The sequence below is a fragment of the Notothenia rossii genome (genome assembly GCF_949606895.1).
Source record: "Notothenia rossii genome assembly, chromosome: 9".
NCBI lineage: Eukaryota > Metazoa > Chordata > Actinopteri > Perciformes > Nototheniidae > Notothenia > Notothenia rossii.
In genome coordinates this window covers 7,696,075-7,720,096 of record NC_136907.1, presented here as the reverse complement: position 1 = coordinate 7,720,096, position 24,022 = coordinate 7,696,075, and the positions used below count along the sequence as shown (strand labels likewise).

General features: G+C 41.1%; 1 protein-coding gene and 1 long non-coding RNA gene across 7 annotated transcripts in view; one reads left to right on the top strand and one right to left on the bottom strand.

Moving 5' to 3' along the window:
• Nucleotides 1-24,022, top strand: part of LOC307019405 — a 199,230-nt gene that overhangs the window by 24,601 nt on the left and 150,607 nt on the right. The gene's annotated exons all lie outside the window — the stretch shown is intronic.
• Nucleotides 1-24,022, bottom strand: part of snx19a (sorting nexin 19a) — a 108,095-nt gene that overhangs the window by 1,375 nt on the left and 82,698 nt on the right. For 3 of the 6 annotated variants that reach the window (XM_079647811.1, XM_079647812.1, XM_079647813.1), the window contains 12 exons: nucleotides 14,824-14,928; nucleotides 12,360-13,856; nucleotides 11,917-12,055; nucleotides 11,727-11,827; nucleotides 11,528-11,653; nucleotides 10,406-10,524; nucleotides 10,195-10,288; nucleotides 9,956-10,106; nucleotides 9,481-9,604; nucleotides 7,270-7,454; nucleotides 6,670-6,757; nucleotides 5,086-5,898 (listed from right to left, as the gene is read on the bottom strand). In XM_079647811.1, coding sequence (XP_079503937.1) covers nucleotides 5,778-5,898; nucleotides 6,670-6,757; nucleotides 7,270-7,454; nucleotides 9,481-9,604; nucleotides 9,956-10,106; nucleotides 10,195-10,288; nucleotides 10,406-10,524; nucleotides 11,528-11,653; nucleotides 11,727-11,827; nucleotides 11,917-12,055; nucleotides 12,360-13,832 — 2,721 coding nt within the window. In that variant the 5' untranslated portion in view covers nucleotides 13,833-13,856; nucleotides 14,824-14,928 and the 3' untranslated portion in view covers nucleotides 5,086-5,777. Of the gene's footprint in view, nucleotides 1-5,085; nucleotides 5,899-6,669; nucleotides 6,758-7,269; nucleotides 7,455-9,036; nucleotides 9,088-9,480; nucleotides 9,605-9,955; nucleotides 10,107-10,194; nucleotides 10,289-10,405; nucleotides 10,525-11,527; nucleotides 11,654-11,726; nucleotides 11,828-11,916; nucleotides 12,056-12,359; nucleotides 13,857-14,823; nucleotides 14,929-20,854; nucleotides 22,838-24,022 lie in introns of those variants that run through there. The other 3 variants (XM_079647814.1, XM_079647815.1, XM_079647816.1) reach the window with 3 other exon arrangements.

Sequence of the window (24,022 nt, the reverse complement as noted above, 5' to 3'; positions counted from 1 at the left end):
AGAAAACAATAAATACACTTGCCTTGCCCTAAGTGTCAAAAGCAGTGGAAATGTATCATAGTTTATCAACTACAGTCAGTGCATGCCCAAAGTGAAACCAGTAGTACGTTGGGCAGACAGAGTATGCATGGGCAGACAGAGTATGCATCACATTGGTGACAGCCACTAATTACACAGTACAGGATACACAGAGATATAGTTCTCCAAATATTTTTTACCAAACTTGCAGTAACTTGCACTATTTTGAGATGGCTGACATTGTAATTTGTGGTAGGGAAGACGTTCGAAACCCGCTCTTGAAGCACATACCAAACAGAGCACCTTGACCTCAGAAAGACACTTCTGTCAAAGTGTCTATTATGACGGGCGGTCACAAAGACAGTAGCGAGCTGCAGCGGTGCGTTAGTTTAGTCTCAACTTTGATTCGTTCCCTGTGGCAGCCTGCAGAAGGTTCTTTGAGCAAGGCACTGACCCCGCTGCAGCTGCAGGGCGACGCTGCACTTGCTGACCTGAGTTGACGTGGAAAGGAACGAGAATTTTCCCTTCAGGGGACGGAGGAAAACAACAGCTTGGTTTTTGGACATTCTTTGGTCAGTCTTTACCTCACAGGTCTCTAAAATAGTGTCGGTTACGTAAGAGTGAATCAAATAATGGAAAGACCACACGACAAAGACGTTGCATCATGAGAAGGCAAAAACATCTGTTTGCATGGTAAAGTGGCAATAGTATTTATATAATAACGTGTCATGTGAAAGGGGTATGTGATGTATTAAAGTCGTTAAGTTTATGAAACTGAGAAAATAAATGGACATCACATTACGGAATAAAACTTGGGTCAACTCTATAAATATAATAATAATAATAATAATGCATTACATCTTTTATTAGAGCGCTTTTACAGGTGCTCAAAGCGGTTTACAATTACACATGACACATATTAGACATGTAAGAGTCATTACTGTGGACATTACCCACAGGAGCAAATACAGGTACAGTGTCTTGCCCAAGGACACAACGGGATTCGAACTAGAGTACACCAACGGCCCTTGATCTGATGACCAACGCTCTAACTGCGCCAAAACCTCCCCAAATATGTTAATCTACTTGTCCTTTACAACATAATATGACTTAAAAGAGGCAAACGTGACATCTTCAAATGTCTTGTCTTGACTTAAAAGTCCAGAAATATTTATATATATAGCTCTATGACAAGTAAAAGCAAATCATGTTGCATTTAAGAGGCTGGTGGTGTGGGGAATATTAGAACTGTAAAAAATGACTTTTCAGTGGATCGACTAACCAATTCATCGACTAGTTGTAGATCTAAAATGAATGTTGATAATGCTAAGTAAGTGCTCGGTGTGTAAACAAGCTGTATGCATCGTCCCAAAGTTGCACACGTTTTTTTCTTGCAGGTCTGTAGAAGTAAAGTCTTTGAATTGACATGTTTTCCTAAAACCTATATGTTTATTCTCATTATAATTCATTGTAGTTTAAAGTAAAGTACCCATGTTATACAGTATTCTAATAATATATCTAGTACTGTTTGTTAACATACACGAAATAACTAGATAAGAAATTCCGCAAGTAAAGTATAATCGTATACATCCATTCAACTATCTGTCAACAACTGGATAGGCTAACTCGAGTTATATTGAGTATTTTGATGAAATACTACAATTTAAAAGGTTGCACAATGTTCCAATTACAATTTCATTTGAAATGTCAATACAAATGCTGCTTAAACTTCTGTGGTGAAGAGGATTTAATAAAAAGAAGCAGCAGTTCTGCATCATTGAGTCAAGTTGTTGGCTATGTGTGTCATCAATTAGAGTAAAGTATTGTTTCAGTTTAGGCATAATGTTTTTAAGATGGAAAGGAAAGTGCATCAGTATAAATGTATTATCCAAAGTTGTTAAATGGAGGTTTATAGAAAGTAAAGTATTGAAATATGACACAAAAATGTGGTCGTGCCATCCCCAACATGTTGCTGTTTTTAGACCTGTGATAAGAATCTATGTAATGGACTTTCAAAGCATCTCGTTGACCCGGCAGAGACTTGATTAACCTTCAGCTTGTTGAGATGTTGAGAGCAATTAGAAGCAGTCAGATACCAGAAGAGAAAGTGACAGATGGTTTTACTCAACACCAAGGTGAGGTCAGAGAGAGGTCAACTCTTCTGAACCCAGCGGAGTCATGTTTCTCCCTCTGACTTATCACAAGTGAATTTTAAAAGGTCCCCTATTATGCAAAATCCACGTTTTCACGTCTTTAATACATAAACATGTGTCCCCTCTGTGGAAAGAGATTCTGAAATGTTCAGGAAAAAAGATTCTCTCACTTTTTGTCCTGATCCATTTCTATAAAGACCTGTCTGAAAATGAGCTGATCAGATTTTGGCCACTTTATGATGTCATAACGATTTTTTGCCTTCTGTAACCATTAGCCAATCACCAACCAAGGTAACCCCCCCCCCCCCCCCCCCCCCCCCATATCACCTGAATCTCCTCCTAGAGCACCATTGTGTTCTTTTTAACCAAATCTCTCTCAGAGGGGCGTGGGGAGGGGCTCCTTATTTTCATCTAAAGTAACAGACAGACAATCAGCACTTTTGAAACAGGGCTGAAACAGAGGGGATTATGGGTAATGCTGCAATGATCTGTTTGGTGTTTGGAGCCAAACACTTCAGAGACATGTTTTGTATATATCTGAGACCTATAATATATTGATGAAAAACAGTATCATAGGGGACCTTTAAATCTCATCATAGATCACATGGTCACACCTTTTGGTTTACCTACTCTCACGGTTCTTCCTCTCTTCGACCCAAACTACTGGCAGTAAAACGGGACAAGGCTAAAGTCATATTCCGATTGAAATATGTTGTTGTTTTACGGAAAGCTTGGTCATCTGAGTTTTTTCCACTCTAAGTAGATGGAAGTAGGGCACTGAGGCGGGGTGTCAGGGTTCCTAAAAGGCCTCACTGCACATCTGCATCGAGCAGCAGAGGACACACCGCTAACAGAAACCAGACTGTCTTCATCCAAAGGTCAGATGGTAGAATCAGCGGTTAGGCACGCAAACACCAGAAGATGTTTCTGTGTCATATTCAGTCATACAGTCATTTCTGTCGGATGTTATACGAGATGACAACGCTGGTCACCTGAAAAGACGTTTAATGTATTTTATCAATTTGCTCTTTGATAGTTAAAGGTCCCCTACTATACTGTTTTTCATCAATAAATTATAGATCTCAGATATACACAACACATAGTGTTTCCCCTATATATAAATAGTGGCAGCGCAGCGCCGCTGCTGAAATATGAGCGCCGCTGCTAGGGGGTGCCAGCCAGGTAACAAACAAAAAAATAATAATAAGTGGCGACCCTTTTTCATTTTTGATTGTTTGTTATGTGGATTTGTAGTATTTGTGTTACTGTATGTTCAATAAAGGTGTATTTTTGCTAAATCTTGAGACATTGCTCCGGACCCCCCTAGAGGATGTGACGTCCACCCCCCAATTCCAACATGTTCATACAATACTGAATACATTTGACGCCATTTTGACATCTATTACCCATGTCAATAAGTTTCTGCAGTGTATTTGTCTTTTGTAGAGATTTTTCATTTATTCTTTACATATAAAATGTCGCCTAAAATCTCACCTAGGGCAGCAAATTGTCTAGAACCGGCCCTGGTACTAGGCCTCAAGAGCCTTTCTTGTGCTGAAACAATGTGACTCCATCCTAGGGGAAACACTGACATACCAAATGTAGCATCCCATAATCCCCTCTGTTTCAGCCCTGTTTCCAAAGTGCTGATTCTCTGTCTGTTACTTTAGATGAAAATAAGGAGCCCCTCCCCACGCCCCTCTGATAGATATTTGGTTACAAAGAGCTCAATGGTGCTCTAGGAGGAGATTCAGGTGACAAGCTTTTTTCCTGAAACTTTCCGAATCTCTGTACACAGAGGGGACTGCATTTTGCTTAATAGGTGACCTTTATCTGAATGAGTCAATCGATCCATTACTAGTAGTTGATACATATAAGATTGTGGCCATCAGAGATTTCACAGATGTGTCCCGTTGAGAGCTTTGTGTTGAAATCACAGCTGCTCTGACTCTGAGACGTATGGGGCCACCATCAACGAAGCTTCAGCGATTTGTCTCCTCTGGTTGCCAGTAAAGTCCCAAAGCATGACACAGGAGGTGGGAGCACGCCAGTATCAGCCCATGAAATCATGAGAAAGGAAGTGGGTTGTGCTAAGTGTTCCTAAGATCCTATTTATGAAGTCCTTCTGATCGGCAAGATTCTGTTACAAAAACAATAATTTTCACATAATAAAAAAACAACATCTACAAAAAGACATGTGGCCTACTTGTCCAGAATTGTTGCAATTGTTGTTCCAGTGATTGTAAAATCAAGATGTTCAATGATGCACTGAGAAGTGTCTCCACTCTGCAAGATGTCTCTGTTTATTAGGCGTGAATTTATATCCATTTAATCGGTTAAATATACTGGGGGTAACTGAAGTATCCATGATGGGAACAGTTGCTGCATTACTTTACTTTACGGACGACGTGTAATTTAGCCATTTTTGAGTGGCGTACTTCTTTCCCCTCCTGGTTTTTTTTTTCAATACCATGCTCTGGATATCTTTCCTAGATATTAAAAGCTAGCTGTCTTTGTTTTCATTTCAGAATGTTTCAGACCTTGCCAGCTAGCAGGCCCTTAACAGGTGAGAATAGCGTACATATCACACGCACCTGTCAAAGGTTAGCCCCGCCCACAGGAAATTCAAGATTTAAAAAACTATTTTATTAACAAATACATTTAAAAAACCATTATATTTTCGATTTCAAAAATGTAAAAGAATGGCTTATGATTGTAAAATTTAGATTGAACATTTTGCAAGCAATAAAATCAGACTGATGATATAGTGTTAATTTGCTATGATAGAAACTAGATAAAAAAGACCAAACTCATTCTGATGGGAAAGACTATATATCTTTTTCCATTGGGATAAGGGAACAATATGACATAATACAAGACAGCTTCAGGAAAAACAAAATCGCACTCACAAAAGTTAGAAAAATACACAAAATATCCATATTTATTTGGCTCTGCCTAATTCAGCATGACAGAGGAATACAATTTGACTTTGTATATTTGGGAAAAATGCTTTCATTTGAATTTTAAATAATTGAAAATGTTATGATAGAAATATTGGCTTGGAAATGTTGTGTGCGTCCATCCTATACAAACACATTATGCTGAAGATGCTGGGGATTTGTTTCCTCTTTTCTTTTAAATCATTTAAGTCAGATACATAAGGAACATGGTTCACTGTGGTTTCTTAAGTCATGCATTGAGGTGTTAATCTTTACACTTTTATAGACTCATCAAAGGTCGGATGTCTGGGAAGAAGTCAGTGTTTTTCAAAAGCTGCTCACGATCAAAAGAGTCTATTCAAAATGTGAAACAAAAGTCAGACTGTTTTGCCTGTAGGTGTATTTATTGCCTATTTATTCATACAAATGCACACTGTTTGCATAGATCCCATGAGCCAATGCACATAGGAGCACTAGTTAATGATTGATTGGGTTATGCTGACTGTATCACCCAACTGTATCTACCTGATGTGTCCCCTTCGGGTGTTCCAGAAATAATCACACAGTTCTCATCTTTATGTGCCCTCACAGACGAGTGACTGCAGGCCATACTGAATTCATCATAACCCTCAGACACATGTTGTGCACGGTATCCATCACTGTGTTATCATATGTGAGGATGGTCTCTCTCTGGGTCTTTGTGCAGCAGAGACCCCTGAAAGGCCTCGTCACACGACTCTGGGATCAGAAACTCCAGCAGCAGGTCGCACACGCAGTAGATCAGATGCCTGCGTACAATCACACAGACTGTTATTAACACAGACGCTTATATGGATATCAGGGGACATGAATGCATTGTTTATATATAATCAATATTCTATTTGTTGTTGTGTGTTGGATGGCACGAGAGTCTTAAAAGGGAGAGTCTTAAAAGTGCATGCTTAAAGACCAAGATAGCTTTTTTTATAACATGTTTTTTTCCTTGTCATTTTAAGCTAGATTTGAATTATTTTTTTATTTTTTTATTTTTTATTGTGCCCAATACGCTGTAGCACTTTATTTGTGCCTCGTTCTATTATAAAACCTTTTTTTAAAGAGACTCGTGACATTTTACCAATATTCATGTGAAACAGGACCATTGACAATTACATATCTTAAATTTAGACTTAGGTTTACCTTTTATTTTAAATATATATTTCGTATTTAACTATTTCAGGTACATGGTTAACATGATGCTATTGTGTTGGCAGCTAGTATGATGAGTATAAATGGAAAAATAAAACCTTTTAATGCAGAAAAATGAAAGAGATTAGACCATGACCAACAACTTCTGGTGAAGGACACGCCAACAATCGGCAAGATTCCAATCCAGATATTTTTAAGGTGTAAACAGATAGTTACACGGTCTATGGTTACAACCCTTGTAGTTATACAGTTTAGAGTATTGCAGCTTTGAGAGACATTCCTGCTCTGTTTACACTTTACAGCTCCCGAGTGTAGCTGTCTTTAAACAGCAGTGTCATACGCATGTTTACCCGACAGCTTGGTTGTTGACTCACTTGTTTATCTGATGATCCTGTACAGACTCCAGCATGGTCTCCAAGCTCAGTCTGTACTTCTCACTTCCCAGAATATCAGTGATGAGCTCTGCTTGGGCACAAACAAGGACACAAATCAAAAAGGACAACACCTATTAAAGGGGGCCCTGTTGTGCTTTTCCCTTTCCTGTTGTGTGTTAAATAGTTTTTTGTGCATGTCAATGGTCGCAAAGGCTAAAATCCCAAAGCTCCTTCCAGAGGGAGTTTCTCTCCCCCATACCTGAGACGCTTTCATTGGACTCCTTTGTTTACTTCTGTAACATAGTGACATCATTGCAAATACAAATATTAACCTGAAAATTAGTGTCCAAATATCAGATGTTCAGCTTTAGAGCTAATTATCTCATCACACAGTGGTCTAAGGTGAGTGACTTGCATTTCTAGCAAGACCACCTATTTTCCTGAATATTTTGGTATGTTACTCATGGGGTGCCATGTTATAACAAGTACATTTAAACGGAGATTTAAGGAAACATCTAAAAATCGAGAAAATACCCTTGGACTCCAGAGGGTTGAAGAAGTATTCCCACAGCTATAATCCAACTCAAATAGCTTAAGTACCTGGGATCAGCTGCATCAGACAGTCCAAACATTGCTCCTTGGTTTCTTCTCTTTCTGCAGGACTGCGATCCGGCCAGTGTTGAGCGGGCAGCGTGCCGCCGGGCCAAACAGCTTCCTGCAGGACTTGTAGGTAAATGACCCAACAGGGGGCGCTGGTGAGGTGGGCAACACCGACATCCAACCATCTGAGACAGAAAGAGTGGTTTAATGCAATGTGTTCTTTCCTGCATGAGAGTTCCCTATAGTAATCAGCCAGTGTTTAAAGGTCCCCTATTATACTGTTTCTCATCAATATATTATAGGTCTCTGATGGCCACAGCCACACAGGGTAAACCAACTACACTGCATCCTCATCTTCACTAGTTTTGCTTCGGTGCAGCTACATTAAAACATGCCAATTAACACCACACATGTGCTTTAAATGGTAAACTCTTTATTTTATTGTAATCTGACTAAGCTAACACAAGTATGTGTTTGTATTAATTAGTTTATTTGTCTCTTGCGTTACCATCTCCATTGGGGGAGGTTACTTCTTGGTTCAGCAAAGGGTGTGGCCGAGCGCTGAGGACTCATAAATACTGCAAGGAGCCAATTGGGACAGATTGGGACAAACCACCTGCTTCCATGTCAAAGGGGGGATTTGGGTTTTGTCAGTGTCCTTTGTGTATGATGTGACTATTAATTATCCCTTGGGTTCAACTCGGTTTGGCCAAGCCACTATATAGGTTCCTTGGCTTTTCATTGTGGGAGGTCAGTTTTGTTGAGCTAACACCTGTTATGTTTCTTTGAGGTATTTTCTGTTGACCTCTTTTATAGGCCTAGTTATTGTATGATGTTTTTTGTGGACTTTTGGGTACATAAAAACCCTAGTTTATTTAAACCACTCCTGTGTCCGGTTGCCTTACTGCTTGGTCCCTGAGTCTCAGATATATACAAAACATGTCTCTGAAGTGTTTGGCTCCAAACACCAAACAGATCATTGCAGCATTACCCATAATCCCCTCTGTTTCAGCCCTGTTTCCAAAGTGCTGATTCTCTGTCTGTTAATTTAGATGAAAATAAGGAGCCCCTCCCCACGCCCCTCTGAGAGAAATTTGGTTAAAAAGAACACAATGGTGCTCTCGGAGGAGATTCAGGTGATAAGGTGGGGGTTGGTGATTGGCTAATGGTTACAGAAGCCAAAAAATCGTTATGACATCATAAAGTGGCCAAAATCTGATCAGCTCATTTTCAGACAGGTTTTTATAGAAATAGATCAGGGCAAAAAGTGAGCGAATCTTTTTTTCCTGAAACTTTCAGAATCTCTTAACACAGAGGGGACACACATTTGTATATAAAATACATGGAAAACGTGGATCTTGCATAATAGGTGACCTTTAAGACAAACAAGCAATTCAATTAACTTTACATGCTTTGATTAATAGGAGAAAACAATGATATGCACTCAAGGGGGGGAAGCAACACAAACATGCATTCTTAAATCTATAAACCATAGCAGGAGAATGGACATTATTTACTGACATGCTTAGTGAACCCTGACACTCCCAGAGGTAATGGGAAGTCCAAAAAAGGAGGCCAGTATAATCAGATAATGACAGCAGGACACTAGAGATTACAAAAGCACAGTTCCCACCGAGTGTTTGGTAGTAACAATCCCAGTGGTAATACTAGATTACCAGTGAAGCGTAAACATTGCATTTAAAACAGAGAGTTGTATTTTTAAAGGAAATTTGAGAGAACTTCATGCAACAGTTGTGTGCAACAAACCACTTTTAGTGCTTTGTCTACCAGAAGAGGACCCAGCATCAGGATGTCTAGCTGTATAAAAGGGAAAATAATCTGTTATATTTTATAGATTCTAATCATTTATGCAATAATGTGTTCATCACTCAAATGTTGTCGCTCATGAAGTTAGAACTTATTTTAACTACTTTATATGTTGCTGGGCAGCTTGTAGATTCCAATAAGAGATCAATAAAGTTTTATCTTAACCTTAAATATTTGTATATATTTTTTTATTATTATCTTGAATCTGAATCTTTTAAATAATGTTAATAATACCGAAGTGGAAATTAAACAACATTTGACACTAACATTTGGGGTCTGCTTTGAGTAGCATGAAATGGAAATCTTAAAGTGCCTCACATTTTTATTTTTGAGTAAAATGTAATCACCTGTCAGAGGTATACAGAAGCGGAGAGAAAGTCGTACCTCTCAATGAAGGTGCCGAACAGCAGTCTGATGGTCTTCTGTATGTTTTCAGTACACAGCCAGCTCCACTGATCCTTCATCAGCAGACACAAAATGTTCAAAGCAACGTCTGCCACAGCCGTGTCTGTAACACACAATAATGAGAACACCTACAATCATATATGACATATTGCACAGACTCAGGAATATTCAGACTTCTAGGAACTCTCTAAAGTCTAAACACACGGTGGAGTTTTGCTGCTTCCAAGTGGTCAAGCTAAGTTACTGCACGTTGCTTTTCTAGGACAGCAATGAATAAGATGTTTCTCTACGGACATAGATTCAAAGATTCAAAGGTTATATTGTCATATGCACATAAGCTACAGTGTAGGAATTGCATTGAAACTCTTATGACCCGAGCTCCTCCCACGATGCAAAATATATAATTAAATACAAAAATACAAATAAAAACAAATACTGCTGTTTGAATATCAACCTGTGCCATGAGTTTTCCAAGAAGTCTTTCTGTCTTTGCCGGGCTTCTCACATTTCAGTCTGGCTGCCTCTTTGCCATTCAAACCACATAAAAGTCTCTCCTGCTCTTGGACAAAGTTCTCCAGGCCAGACAGGGACATACCATTGAGGACCTGTGAGAAGCAAAACAACATTCAGCTGTTTTTATTTTAAACTCGCATTTATCAATCACAGGTGGACGTGGTGAATAGAGTGACTTACAGCGCTGCCTTCACTAAAGCAGTACGAGACTTTAGGGTGCAGGTCAGGAATATTGAGAACTGGTGAAATTTTGCTTGGGAACATATGCCTCCTGCTGTGTGAAAAACACAAAAATGGAAATACATTTTTAAAATATTTTTCAACAATATTTGCTATTTATCTTGACACATCCCTGTGTTATGTTCTCCAAAAGCCTTTATGCACCGCTCACCTGTACTTTCTACTCTCCATTGTTTTTCCATCAGAATCTCCCTCAAGGTCCTCCGTTGGGCTGAGAGGCTCAGGGTGAGGAAAAGCTGTCTTCAAGGTGTCCAAAGCATTTTCCATCATCTTCAATTGAAACCAAGTTGGAGAAGAGAAGACAGGAGATAATTACATTTCTCAAAGGACTGTACATAAATCATCATTCCCATTGCATCAAGGGTCAGAAGAATGTCATTGCCATGTCTACACTGCAGCTTATGACGATAAAACCTTTGCATTTGAATTGAATTTGAGTTGATCAGCAAGCTGAAGAGAAATGCTGGTGGGCAGATTCAGTTACGGTTGGACTGAGCTAGCCTAGCATTGCGACGTGCTTTATGCTAAAATAAGCTAAGAAACGGCTATCTTAAGCTTAATACATATACAAACATGTTCAACTATTAATTAAATCATACTCAGGGCAGGAAAGACACTTTTTGGTGAGATGTTTGACCCTTCCCAGGATTACGGAAAAACCATTGGGCTTTTTGTCATGAAACTTAAAGTTCCCATGTCTTGGCCATTTCTACTGATCATAATTCCATTGTTGAGGTATTCTAGAATAGATTTATTTTGTTATATTATTTATTGTATATTGGTTTCTCATACAGCATCTCTGTATAGTATGTGTGTTCACTCTCTGTCCTAAACGGCTTGTTGGAGCTCCTGCCCCCCCACTATGAGCCCAGTGGCCAGGGGCGGACTGGCCATCGGGATGTTCGTGACGAATCCCGATGGGCCGGAACTGAAGTGGGCCGGTCGGACGATGTGGGCCGGTCGGATAAATCACTAGCAACTACAAGGTGTACTTTGAGGGTTTGTGACTCTGCAGACCGTTTACATGCATAAAAAAGGGGACGGGTAATAACCGGAAAAGCATGACATGGGACCTTTAAAAACTGAAGAACCCATTACGTTTTGCAGCGGATCCGGAAATGAAAAACAACCATGAGAGATGTCTATCCTCTCCAAATGTCCTTGTAGATTGTTCTCACTTTTTAATCTTACTTTGTCAGGGAAATGCCAAACTACATTTCTTACAATCACTCTCTGTCCTCTCCGGATATACAGCATTTAGATTCTTTCTCACCTTATCAATCCTTGACTTGACTAAAGGTCTTCTTCTTTCTTCAAAATATGTGCAGGCGTCTGAGTTTAGAGCCAGGAACTCCTGCATGTCCTCACTGTTGGATGTCTCAGGGATACAGCTTAATTGCTAGGAGAACAAACAAATCTTTAAAATGACAGAATCACAGCAACCACATCATAAAAGTTGTGAAAAAACCTACTTTCAGGAATGTGTCCAGCTGGCTTTTACGGGCTTCCACCTTGTCGCACTCTGCATTGCCAAACGGGAGGTCAGGGAACATTTTCTTTGGACCTTTGACATCTGAAATCCATTACATTGATTTGTGATGGTGCATGTGTCTTGGTACGGTAAAATCCAATGGTCAATTAAAGCAGACAATCATTTCTTACTCTTGATAACTTTCTTGACTTCGGGTTTCTCCTCTAGACGTGTTTGCAAGTTGAGGAACTCGCTATATCTCCGGTTGACAGTGTGACAGGAAGCCGGTTGTGGAGAGCCACCGTTTTCCGTTTCGCCCATTTTCTCAAACTGTAAAACAGGAAGTGGAGGTTAAAGTGTGATAATCAATATGTTGACTGTTTATAATAATACATTTTATTTAAGGCGCCTTTCATGACACCCAAGGACACCGTACAATTTGTTAAATATTCTAAGAGGTCAAGGCAACAGAACATGATAAAAATACAAACATACCATCATGGAGAAGACAATTAAAGTGGACACAAATGATAGGGACAGGTTATTCAGAGGAAGCAGATGATAAGGAGCACTAAAGTGAGTAGGCTGACATATCCTATAGTTTAAATATCTGCCAAGTAGTAGGTGGCATTACCTTTACAGTGTAAAGTGTATAGGGATGTATGCTTGTGCCGCGCTGCTCTACTGCATTGATAGTGCCAGAAATCTGCACGTTCTGGATGTTCATTGGTTGGGTGTCAAAGTCGCAGGGGGTCAGAGAGAATATTTTTGGAGAACATGGCTGGGGTTTCCCTAGGGCTATTCCTGCTGGCCACTGGGATTCCTCGGGCAACACCACCTTCGCCCCCAGGTTCTTCAGCGGACCAAAGCAACCGAACGCCTCATCATCCTTAAAATTCATCACGTTGCAGAAGTTTGTTGGAGGGCCACATTCACAAAAGCCTCCTGTCAGGTCGTCTTCTGAGTCCGTCTGGATTAAGGAGTCATATAAAATCCTTTTGGACTTTATCGAGGGGGAGAAGTGGACGGGCGCGAGGGAACAGCAGTTGACTTTGCACGGTGAGGGCAAACCTGCGGGACAACCTTCCACATTCCCCGCAGACATCAGGCTCACCATGCTGCTCGGGGAGGAGTCTCTCTCAGACATGGTGCTCTGCGGATCGTCCTGATCAGAGGAGCTTCTGCTGGTGAAGCTGGCTGGATCAGACGATGACAGAGACTTGCAGGTGATCCAGGACTCATTCTGAACATCACATCTGTGTAGTCCAGTTGCAGCTGGGAACTCATCCACATTGATTTCCTGTGGTTCTCTGGACTTGGTGATGACGTCGACAATGGTCTGGTTGAGCCAGTCAGGATCGGACACCCTGTTTATGAGCGGCAGCAGCACGTTACAGGTGATGAGTTCTGTAACCATGTAACCGCCGGTCCTGGTTTCCATTTGAGGGTATGGAACCAGTACATTTAAGACAAGGTTAACTAAGGCCCTGGAGTAGCTGAGCTCAGCAGATGCACTGCTCACGGCTGGGTGAGGGGCATCCACTTCACTGTAGAGCCGCCACAGATTCAGGCTCTCCTTCTGCGTCGACTGTATGTGTCTCGCCGCCATGTAGCTCTGCAGGTGACAACCATAAAGCTCCAGCAGCCGTTGAACTAGAGCTTTTCTGTCAACTCGCCGCGCACGCTCCTTCAGTTCCATCACTGACTCCAGCATCGAGTTACGCACCGCACGTTCGAACTCCCCCTCCACCTCTGGCAGCAGAGTTCGATACCACGAAGACACAAAGTCCCGCACCGCTTTGTGGACGGCATTGTGGATCTCATTGTTCAACCTCCACTCATGTTCAGGTGAGTACAGAGGTGGGTTCATACTGCCAAGAGGCAAAAAGTGTTCCAGATGGAGAAGGCTGTTTGTGTCCAGCATGACGCGGGACCCCAGCCAACCGCCGAGGACCACCAAGAGACTGGTGAAGACGCAGAGCAGCCAGACGTTGACCAGCAGGTGGAAGAGGACGAGCCATGCCAGCAGAGCTCCGAATCCCAAAACCCTCCGCTGCCCAAACACCTCTGACAAAGTCCAGTGAATGGAGCTCTTTGTGGGAGGCATTACAGTCAGCAGGGGAATGGTCTCCTGTTGACAAATATATGGATATATCAGTTTTCTAACATGCACAAAAAATAAGTAGTAGTGCTTGCTTCAGTTGATTTCCTCACACGATGTCATCTTAGTTGCACAATGTTGCTGTATAAGGACTTTTCACTGTTGTTTTGAACTTTGAACTTTCTTTATTCAAACTATTTTGGCCGTTGTGTCCTTGGGCAAGACACTTTACCCGCATTTGCTCCTGTGGGTAATGTCCACAGTAATGACTCTTACATGTCTAATATGTGTAATGTGTATTTGTAAAGCGCTTTGAGCACCTGTAAAAGCGCTCTAATAAAAAATGTAATCCGTTATTATTATTTATTATTATTATTTTCAACACTGGGCTGACAACTTTGGCAATTATATGAGGATGTACTATATGTACTAAATGAAGTTTTAAATGTACAACACACCCGTGTTTTTATCACAAGACAAATAAATAAAAATACAGATATTTATGATCCCAACAAGATCCCTTTTAAAGAGCTTTGATCCACTCACTTTTTATCAATCACCACCATCATGTTCAGCAACCTTTTATTCAATGCAACTTAGCAAAGGTACATAGTAGACATAGTAATCATTGTCTTGCTAATCATTAGCATGTTGACATTGTGTTTGGTAGTACTAGAGTAAATCTACTTGAAGTTACTGTTTACCATTGTCCAAATCAAATGACATTAACCAAATCTCAGTCACAATAGATAGTTTACTGCACTGTAGGTAAATAATAAGGTAAATGTTTGAAAACCAGCACAACATACTGATCAGCCTACAGGACTACAAGCAAAAGCGTTGAAGCTCCTTGAGAAGCCTCAGGCAAACCTTGATTACAGATACGGCACACCTAGCACATGGGGCTAAATTACAGTCTGCTGACATGACACTGTGGTTTTAAAGGAATATTCACTCTGCTGTAAAACCAGCTTTGAGAAAATAGAGCATACATTACCTTAAAGGTGTTAGGAGCTTTAAAACACAGATACAGGTCGCATAGGATCCCCTCCTCCTCCAGGACGTGGCTTTAATCCTCCAACAAAGGATTATCTGCGTTAGTCTGCAGAGAAAAGACACACACAGAGCACATAGGGACAGATAACTAGCTGTTAAGGGAACTTTGACCTGCCATCAAGCACACATTCACAGCCCCATATGTTCATGTATTGTGTTTGCATAAACTTATGCAGAATACAGAAATGTATGTTTACAAATAACATAATAAATTATGTTAATGTTAAAAAAAAAAGTATGACACACATACATAAATAACATCAAATGTTGGTAATTAATCAGAACTAAAACTCTTAATTTACATTTTAAATTAAATAAAAGCAAAATATATTGGAGCGCTATTGTGCCATGAATTACACATATGATGTTTGTCAATCTTAAAAAGTAATTTCCATGTCAAAAAAGTCAGTTTGTCGTAAAACTGTTGAAATATAAGACTATGAAAAATACGCAACTAGAAAGACTACAAATCCCAGAGTGATGTCATAACTGTTTTCCTCCACCAAGAGATAGCTAAAATAAGCGCCATATAGATATAATCTATCTATAAATAATAATTCTTGAGAAAGCAGTCGCAAAACAGCTGTGTGATTACTTAAAAATCTATGATTTATTTGAAGATTTTCAGTCTGGCTTTAGAGCACATCATAGCACAGAGACAGCTCTGGTTAAAGTCACAAATGACATTCTAATAGCCTCAGACAAAGGACTTGTCTCTATTCTTGTCTTGCTCGATCTCAGTGCTGCATTTGATACTATCGACCATGATATCCTATTGCAAAGACTAGAGCACTTAGTTGGCATACAGGGAACTGCTTTAGGCTGGTTTAGGTCCTATCTATCTGAACGCTCTCAGTTTGTATGTGTCAACGATGAATCTTCCAGGCAAACCAAAGTTAGCCATGGAGTGCCACAGGGCTCAGTGCTCGGACCTATTTCGTTCACATTATATATGCTTCCGTTAGGCAATATTATAAGGAATCATTCTGTAAACTTTCATTGTTATGCGGATGATACTTAACTATATTTATCAATCAAGCCTGATGAAATTAATAATCTAAATAAAATTCAAGACTGCCTCAAGGACTTAAAAACGTGGATGACCTTACATTTTTTGATGTTAAACACGACCAAAACTGAAGTTATTGTACTTGGCCCAAAGAATCTACGAAACAAATTATCTAAAGATATACTAACTATGGATGGCATTAATTTGGCCTCCAGTGAGACTGTAAGGAATCTTGGTGTTATATTTGATCAGGATTTATCCTTTAACGCCCACATAAAATCAATTTCAAGGACCGCCTACTTCCATCTACGTAACATTGCAAAAATCAGGCATATCTTGCCTCAAAACGATGCAGAGAAACTAGTCCATGCATTTGTTACTTCAAGGCTGGATTATTGTAACTCCTTATTATCAGGGTGTACCAAGAAGTCAGTCAAGTCGCTTCAGCTGATTCAAAATGCTGGTGTACTAACCAGTTAGGAAAAGGGACCATATTACTCCTGTTCTGGCTGCCTTACACTGGCTCCCTATAGACCACAGGACAGAATTTAAAATTCTTCTTCTCGCCTACAAAGCCCTTAATGGGCAGGCGCCATCTTACCTTAAAGAACTCATTATACCCTACTGTCCTACTAGGGCATTGCGTTCCAAGAATGCAGGGTTGTTGGTTGTTCCTAGAGTCTCTAAAAGCACAATGGGAGCCAGAGCCTTTTCTTATCAAGCTCCACATTTGTGGAATCAACTTCCACTTTGTGTTCGGGCGGCAGACACCCTATTCGTTTTTAAGATTGCGCTTAAGACCTTCCTTTTTGATAAAGCTTATAGTTAGGGCTGATTAGATTCAGCCCCTAGTTTTGTTGATATAGGCTTAGTTTGTCGGGGGACATCTTACTTCTTCCTTCTCTCTGTCTATACCTGTGTACTCTCATGTTCCGATTAACCCAGCTTCCCCAAATGTCTTTCTTTTTGGTGTCTATATACGCCAGGATCCGGACTCATGGATGATCCTGCGGTCCTGTGTCATGGATCGCGAGTCCTGGATCTTGAGTCGTGGCTGTGGTCCTGGATCATAAGTCCTGGATGGATATCCTCGTGGATTCATCTTCCTATTATACACACATGCATTTCCAAACATTTGGACTACCTATGTTACAAATGTATTATCTTTTCAATTTACACACGGCATCTATTGCACGTCTGTCCGTCCTGGGAGAGGGATCCCTCCTCTGTTGCTCTCCCTGAGGTTTCTCCCATTTTTCCCTTTAAACTGTGGGGTTTTCTCCGGAAGTGTTTCCTTGTACGATGTGAGGGTCTAAGGACAGAGGGTGTCGTATTGTCATACTGATATTCTGTACAAACTGTGAAGTCCACTGAGACAAATGTAACATTTGTGATATTGGGCTATATAAATAAACATTGATTGATTGATTGATTGATTGATTGATTGATTGATTGATATGGCGCTGGCTAAGATAAGGTAACTTTATCAAGATGCCTGTGTGCTTAGTACCAGGTTGTTATCATACCAGCAATGGGTCTTGTTCGTTCTTTCCCTTCCTGTCTGATGAAAGGACCATTAGTGGCTGGATCAAGTTAGCCACCTAGCTAGTAGCTAGCACGTTAGTTAGCATTACAGCCTTGTCATTTTTATTAGCCTTAACATGAAGTAACATTAAGTAACCCAAGATGTTAAACAGTAAGAGTGGTAGTCATATTTCGTGAACCCTTTGAAGAGTACTTTCACACCGGTGTGATCATTCTATAATACACAATTTAAGCCCGGGGGAGAAATGCTAACGCTACATTAGCATCTGCGATCTTTTCTACTTCACGCTATCTGCCCAATTGGTTGACATTAAACATTAAAAAGACCAGGCAGTTCAGAGAGAATCAAAGGAAGGCAGGCAGGCAGGCAGCTTTGCATGACATTCTTCTGGACGTGTTTCATTGTGGTGATAGTGAGGGTAGTCAATCCTTTTGTTGACAAGTCCTGACGGCCATATTGGTGACGTGTGTTGTTCTGCTAGACCAGAGATGTAGTTAGTTCATTCAGCGTTTCACACAAACAAATGTGTTACTTCACAGTTTTACGACACATTTTTATTTATTTTTTGAGTTGCAAAATTATCTTTTAAATTGACAAACATCATATGTGTAATTCGTGGCACAATTCAAACGGGATCGAAAGATAATCTTTCTCTCTCCATTGACTTCAATACATAATTTTTCCGAAAAAAGGTTCCATGGAGGTCCACCGGAAGGGGAGGGACTTCGCCACTCTTTACCCAAATCTCTAAAAACGGGGCTGCAACGGAGCTGATACAGATTGATACAGATTTGAAATTGTTCTGACATCACAAACGGTGAACTCCGCCTATATGGGCAACTCTCCACCTATCAGGGGAATGAGAGGTTGCCGTGGCATGGTAACAGCATGGTAACATGACGCTCGTGCCTCGCCCCCCTCCTTTGCAGGGGGGCGTGATCAGCTGCAGCTCATTTGCCACAGAATCAGCCCTTGCAAAAACAGGGCTGGAATACAGCAAATAGAGCGAAATGAAGCATGGCTAAAATGCCTGATATGTTTGGTATTTTGAAAAAAAGGAAAGAAGGGAGGACAATGTTGATAAAGATGTATATATCTGGCTACCTTTCTCATGTTTTTAAGGTTTCCCAAAACCGGAGAGAGGAGGAGGAAGTGGGAAGTTGCTCTAAGAAGGGACGATCTTGTTTGCAGTGATCACTTCAGTTGTGAGGACTTTGACAGGACGGGGCAGACTGTCCGGCTTAAAGATGGTGTTGTGCCAACAGTATTCAATTTCCCAGCTCATCTTCAAAGGGTATGTGTATCATTGGCCAACAAGAATTCAAAGTGTATAAGATTGATATATAAATATGTTATTAAATGTCTCACTTTAGTTTTTCTTTCTGCAAGTCTAGGAAAAATAATGTGTTGTGTATTACAGCACATTTTAAACACTCAAAATGTCTTTAATTATGTTTATTTTAGCCGGAAGCAACAAGAAGCACAACCACTTCAAGAAGAGCAGGAGATGAACCTCAGCCTAATGTTGTGAGTATTCTGAATGTGGCCAAGACCAGAGAGATGGTCATTGATTTCAGAAGGGTGAGGACGTCTCCTCTACCCCTGTGCATTCTGGGAGAGGATGTGGCTGTTGTGGAGGACTAGAAATACCTGGGAGTGCACTTAGACAATGGGCTGAGCTGGAGGATCAACACTGACGCTGTGCACAAGAAGGGGATGAGCAGACTCTATGTTCTGAGGAAGCTGAGATCCTTCCACGTGTGCATCAAGATGCTGGAGATCTTCTAGTCTGTTGTGGCTAGTGCACTCTTCTTTCCTGCGGTCTGCTGGGGGGGCAGCATCAGAGCCGGTGACACCAGCAGGATCAATAAACTGATCAGGAAAGCTGGGTCTGTCATCGGCATCAAGCTGGACCCCTTTGAAGCTGTGGTGGAGAGGAGGACACTGAAGAGGCTGTTGTCCATCATGGATAACCCCACCCCTCTCCACCTGCAGCTGGACAGACAGATAACCCCACCCCCCCTCTCCACCTGCAGCTGGACAGACAGATAACCCCACCCCCCCTCTCCACCTGCAGCTGGACAGTCAACGGAGCTCCTTCTCCAACAGACTGCTGCAGCTCCGCAGTGCCATAACTCTGTACAACAAATCACCTCTGGCTGGAAGATAACTCTTTGCTCCAAAGTTTCTCTTGAATATAACCACGTTGTACATTTTACACAAATATAATCTGTTCAATATTTAATATTTAACATTAATATTCCAAATGCCTTATATTTATGTATATTATATATAGATATATATAGATATCTATATATAATATCCTGCCGAATCAGACATGTATATTTTCCTCTTTCTTTATTTCCTTTCCTTTTCTTTCTTATTTCTAATGTATTGTAAAAATGCCTTGTCCCTTATGCTGCTGTAACTAAAAATGTTTTCTCAAATTGGGATCAATAAAGTAACTAACAAATGAGAGCATCATATGGCTTGTCATATTAAATCCTTTACCTCGTGGTACACAGGAAGGTCTATGATGGTGTTACTAGGAGAGCCCAATATAATTTGAGGTGGTAAAAAGTTTGAGAACCACTGGCCATCTCACTTGCTCTATGTCACTCATACACTTGAATAAACATGTGCAAACACTTTCATAACACCCAAGGACACCTTACAGGCAATAGGGGCAATATAGGGGACAATTAAAACAGTGGATTTAGTGAGATATCAGCCGGGGTAAGACAAGACAAACAACAGTAAATTGACTACAGAAGGACACAAAAGGACACAGGGTACAGTTTATATTATTCTTGGGCTTTTTTCGACTTCAAGAACTCAGCGCACCGTGCTGTGAAGTGGAAACGTATTTCAAAGGTTCTGGATTTGTTTACAAACCTAGAAACTAAATACAAAACTAGGACGTTATGAAGATCTGATGTAAAAAATAATTGTGATAAATGGGACAGAACTGGCCAGGACCTATACTGTCTGTGAGCTCATTTTATGTTGGTTTGGTTCTTCTGATAAAGGTGTGAATATCTAAATAATATACCACTATATGCTATTGTCATTAGTTGTGTCCCTGTTCTTCAAGCTAAGGCATTGCTAAATTAACAACTCTTGGCTTACAGAGTGGTAACATGAGACCGATTTTTATATATAAAATATAAATATATTTTAATTTTATAATTTATTTTAAATATTAACAATATAATAAAATAAATGGAAATATATACACCAGCAAATATTTAATATAAATACCGTGTGTGTGTGTGTGTGTGTGTGTGTGTGTGTGTGTGTGTGTGTGTGTGTGTGTGTGTGTGTGTGTGTGTGTGTGTGTGTGTATAGCCAGGGGTGCACATAACTTTTTCAGGGAGTTACTCAGATGAGTACCAGGAGACAGGGTTTGGTACTCACCCCACAGGAACCGTGGTTTCAATAAGTCTATTCCTCCTCACTGTCCTCCTCAGTGTCTACCTCAGTGTCTTCCTCACTGTCCTCTATTTCCACTTCTTGCATGGTAGACGATGATGCTGCAGATGCACCTCCCTGTCCCTGTTTAAACCTCCGACTTGCTGTCTCCATCCACAGGTCAACAGCTGGCTTTGGGTCAAATGTCTCTGTGGTCTTCTTTGACAGGTGAATGTGCATCCGGGCTGACAGACGAGCATGTGACAGACGAGATCTGTACTTGGTTTTTATTATGTTCAGATGTGAGAATCCCCTCTCACAAGCTGCACTGCTCAAAGGCAGTGTAAGAGACAGTTTAACTAATGTGTTGATGCTGGAGTAAGCATCTGGATTACAATTTATTATTTGGAGCAAGTCATACACAGAGGTGGCAGCCAAGCGTTTTCCTGCTTGCTTTAAACGCATCCATTCTCTCAGTATAGTGTCTCTGTCAAGTTGCAAGGTGGCCTCATATTTCTGAAGAATGTTGCAAACTGTTGTGTTGCCAAAACTGTGAATTCCTTGCATTTCCCGAGGCCAAGTTGAAGGATCAAACACTAAGAAGTGATCAGATGACTTGAGGGAGTCATATCTGATTTCAAACTCTTCAATTAACCCCATGAGTACGTTTGTCTTGTCCCTGTCAGCATCATCATTAGATACAGTGTGTGTCCTCCTGTAGTGGCCTTCAGCATCAAGCAGAAGTGTGAACTGTCCAATGGCCACCATGAGTTCATCCTTACATTCCCCAATGGTCAGTTTTTCCTTCTGAAACCTAATGGATGTGATCTTCAAAATGTTGCCAATGTCAAGCATGTTGGCCAGAAAACAGTGAAAACGCTCAGAGCATATATGCTTTAAGTCATTGTTATCACTTGTAGCCAGTTGCATTTTAATGGCTGGCAATAGTCTTGATATTTTTAACAGTGTTTCATGCCTCCACGCAGACCATCTGATATTGTGAAACTTACCCAGTTTCACAAAGGGGATCCCATTTTCATGACACAATCTCTTTAGCACAGCAGTGTGTTTTGCTCCACCTTTCTTTAAATAAAACTGGAGCAGCTTGACCACAGATCGATTAAAAGTCTCACAGTAAGGAACGTTACGATCAGCTGATTTGGCGCAGTTCTCCAGTGTGTGCGCGGTGCACAGGATGTGCACAAGCGAGTCTCCCACCGCAGCCAGTCGGCGTAGTTTTGGCACAACTCCGTTGTACACACCAACGTTAACAGCAGCTCCGTCTGTGCACACAGCGACCAACTTTTTCTTCCAGTCATCCAAGCCTGCCTCCTGGAAAAGCTTCACCAGTCCGTCTGTTATGGCCTGCGCGGTTCGGTCAGCACCCAGTTCAATTAGTCCAAGAAAGTCCGAAGTAAACTCTCCGTTGCTGGACACGGACACGATGTAAACGATCTCCTGCTCGGTTTTTGGGATGTCCTCAGATCCATCAAAAAGTAGCCCCCAAAATTCAGCAGACTTCAACTTTAGTCTCAACTCCCCACTGATAGTTTGCGCAATGGTCTGCATTATTCGTGTCCCCCCTTCACGTGAGTGATATGCGCCTCCGATATTTACTCCGAGCCGCTTCAGTAAAGGAATATCCTCAGCATAGGAAGACATAGGACGTGCATGTTTAGCTTTATGAAAGGCTCTTAATTCAGCTTGCCTTGCCATCTAGCAAGTGGGTGGTTGGATAGTTCTTCTGTAGTAGCTTGTTTATTAGCAATAACTTGTGCCACATTAACATGCTCCTTGCTCTTTTCATGTTTTTCAAACAAAGGGTGGTTGAAATTTTTCGAGCCTGTATAAAACGTACCCGTTTTGTCCGCTAGTGTTGGATGCGAGCGGCATATTTTGCACCACATTTCCGTGCGATCATCATCGGCATCCAGCCACGGCACGTCTTGGAGCCACTTAACAGAAAATAATCGTTTCTTCGGCTCTGGATCGGTTTGTTGTTTCTTTGCAGGTGGCGAAACGCCAAAGTAGTTGCTCAGTGTTTTTTGTTTTTTGGACATGTCTACTCCATTGAATTTTTACATGAAACACGTGTACACCAAATATGTTTTGATTTGGCCTGGTACACAAAGGCGCGCAATGACTCACGGGACGTTACGCATTCCACATTTAGGCCGCGCATGCGTACCTGCGTACCAGTTATGTGCACCCCTGTGTATAGAGCTCCTGCGGTCACGTGACTTTTGGTTATCAGCCACCATTTTGGCAGTAAACATGACGACCGGCGCCAGCGTTTTCCTACCGTGCGAGTATACATCTCATTTTAATTCAAGTGAAATTCGGCTTTATAGTACAAAATTAGAAAGATTAAATATAAGCAACCCATATAATGCACCCGGTGTGCTTTTCAAGAGCATAACCTCCTGCTCTGAAGACGATGTACCCGACTTGCGCTACGCGGACATCCACAGCTATCTTGTAAGCTTTCCATCAGTGTACTCAGGAGACTCCCTCAGAGCTTACAAAAGCTTGGAGGCTTACAAATGGTGTCAGTCCGGCTTCGTAAACAACATTCAACTGTGGAGTCTTACATCCAAAAACTTCGGCATCATCACTGCAAGGGTAAGTATTAAATTATTCCAGTTTGATAGGCAGTGTCACGTTAGCATTGTTTGTTTATTAGCTTGTCTAGCTACGGCAGTGTCACGTTAGCATGTTTGTTTATTAGCTTGGATAGCTACTGCAGTGCGTCTGAAACTAGTTTGTATTTTTGAACGTACTCAACCAAAGTGGCTGGCGTTTTTAACCTTTATTTATCTATTTTTGAATTTCATATATAGGTTAATCACTCCCAAAGGCTTAATGAAAGTCAACTAAAGCCATGGGTGGTGGTCAGGAACGACGGTGTTGTGCTGGGAGCCCACTGCAACTGCACAGCGGGACTCGGGGAGAGCTGCTCTCCCCGAGTCCCGAGGAATATTTTCAACACGGGTTTGTTTACCACTAGCTTGCTACAAGCTAACTGGCTAGGCTGCACCAGAGCCACACTTGTTGAGTTAAAAAGGGACATCACAGAGTCCGTTAGCTATAATAACTGGGTGCTAGATTCTACTTCGGTAAAAATTAAACTGACCAGAAACTTTTTGTAGCATTGTACTGTATTCCTTCACCCAC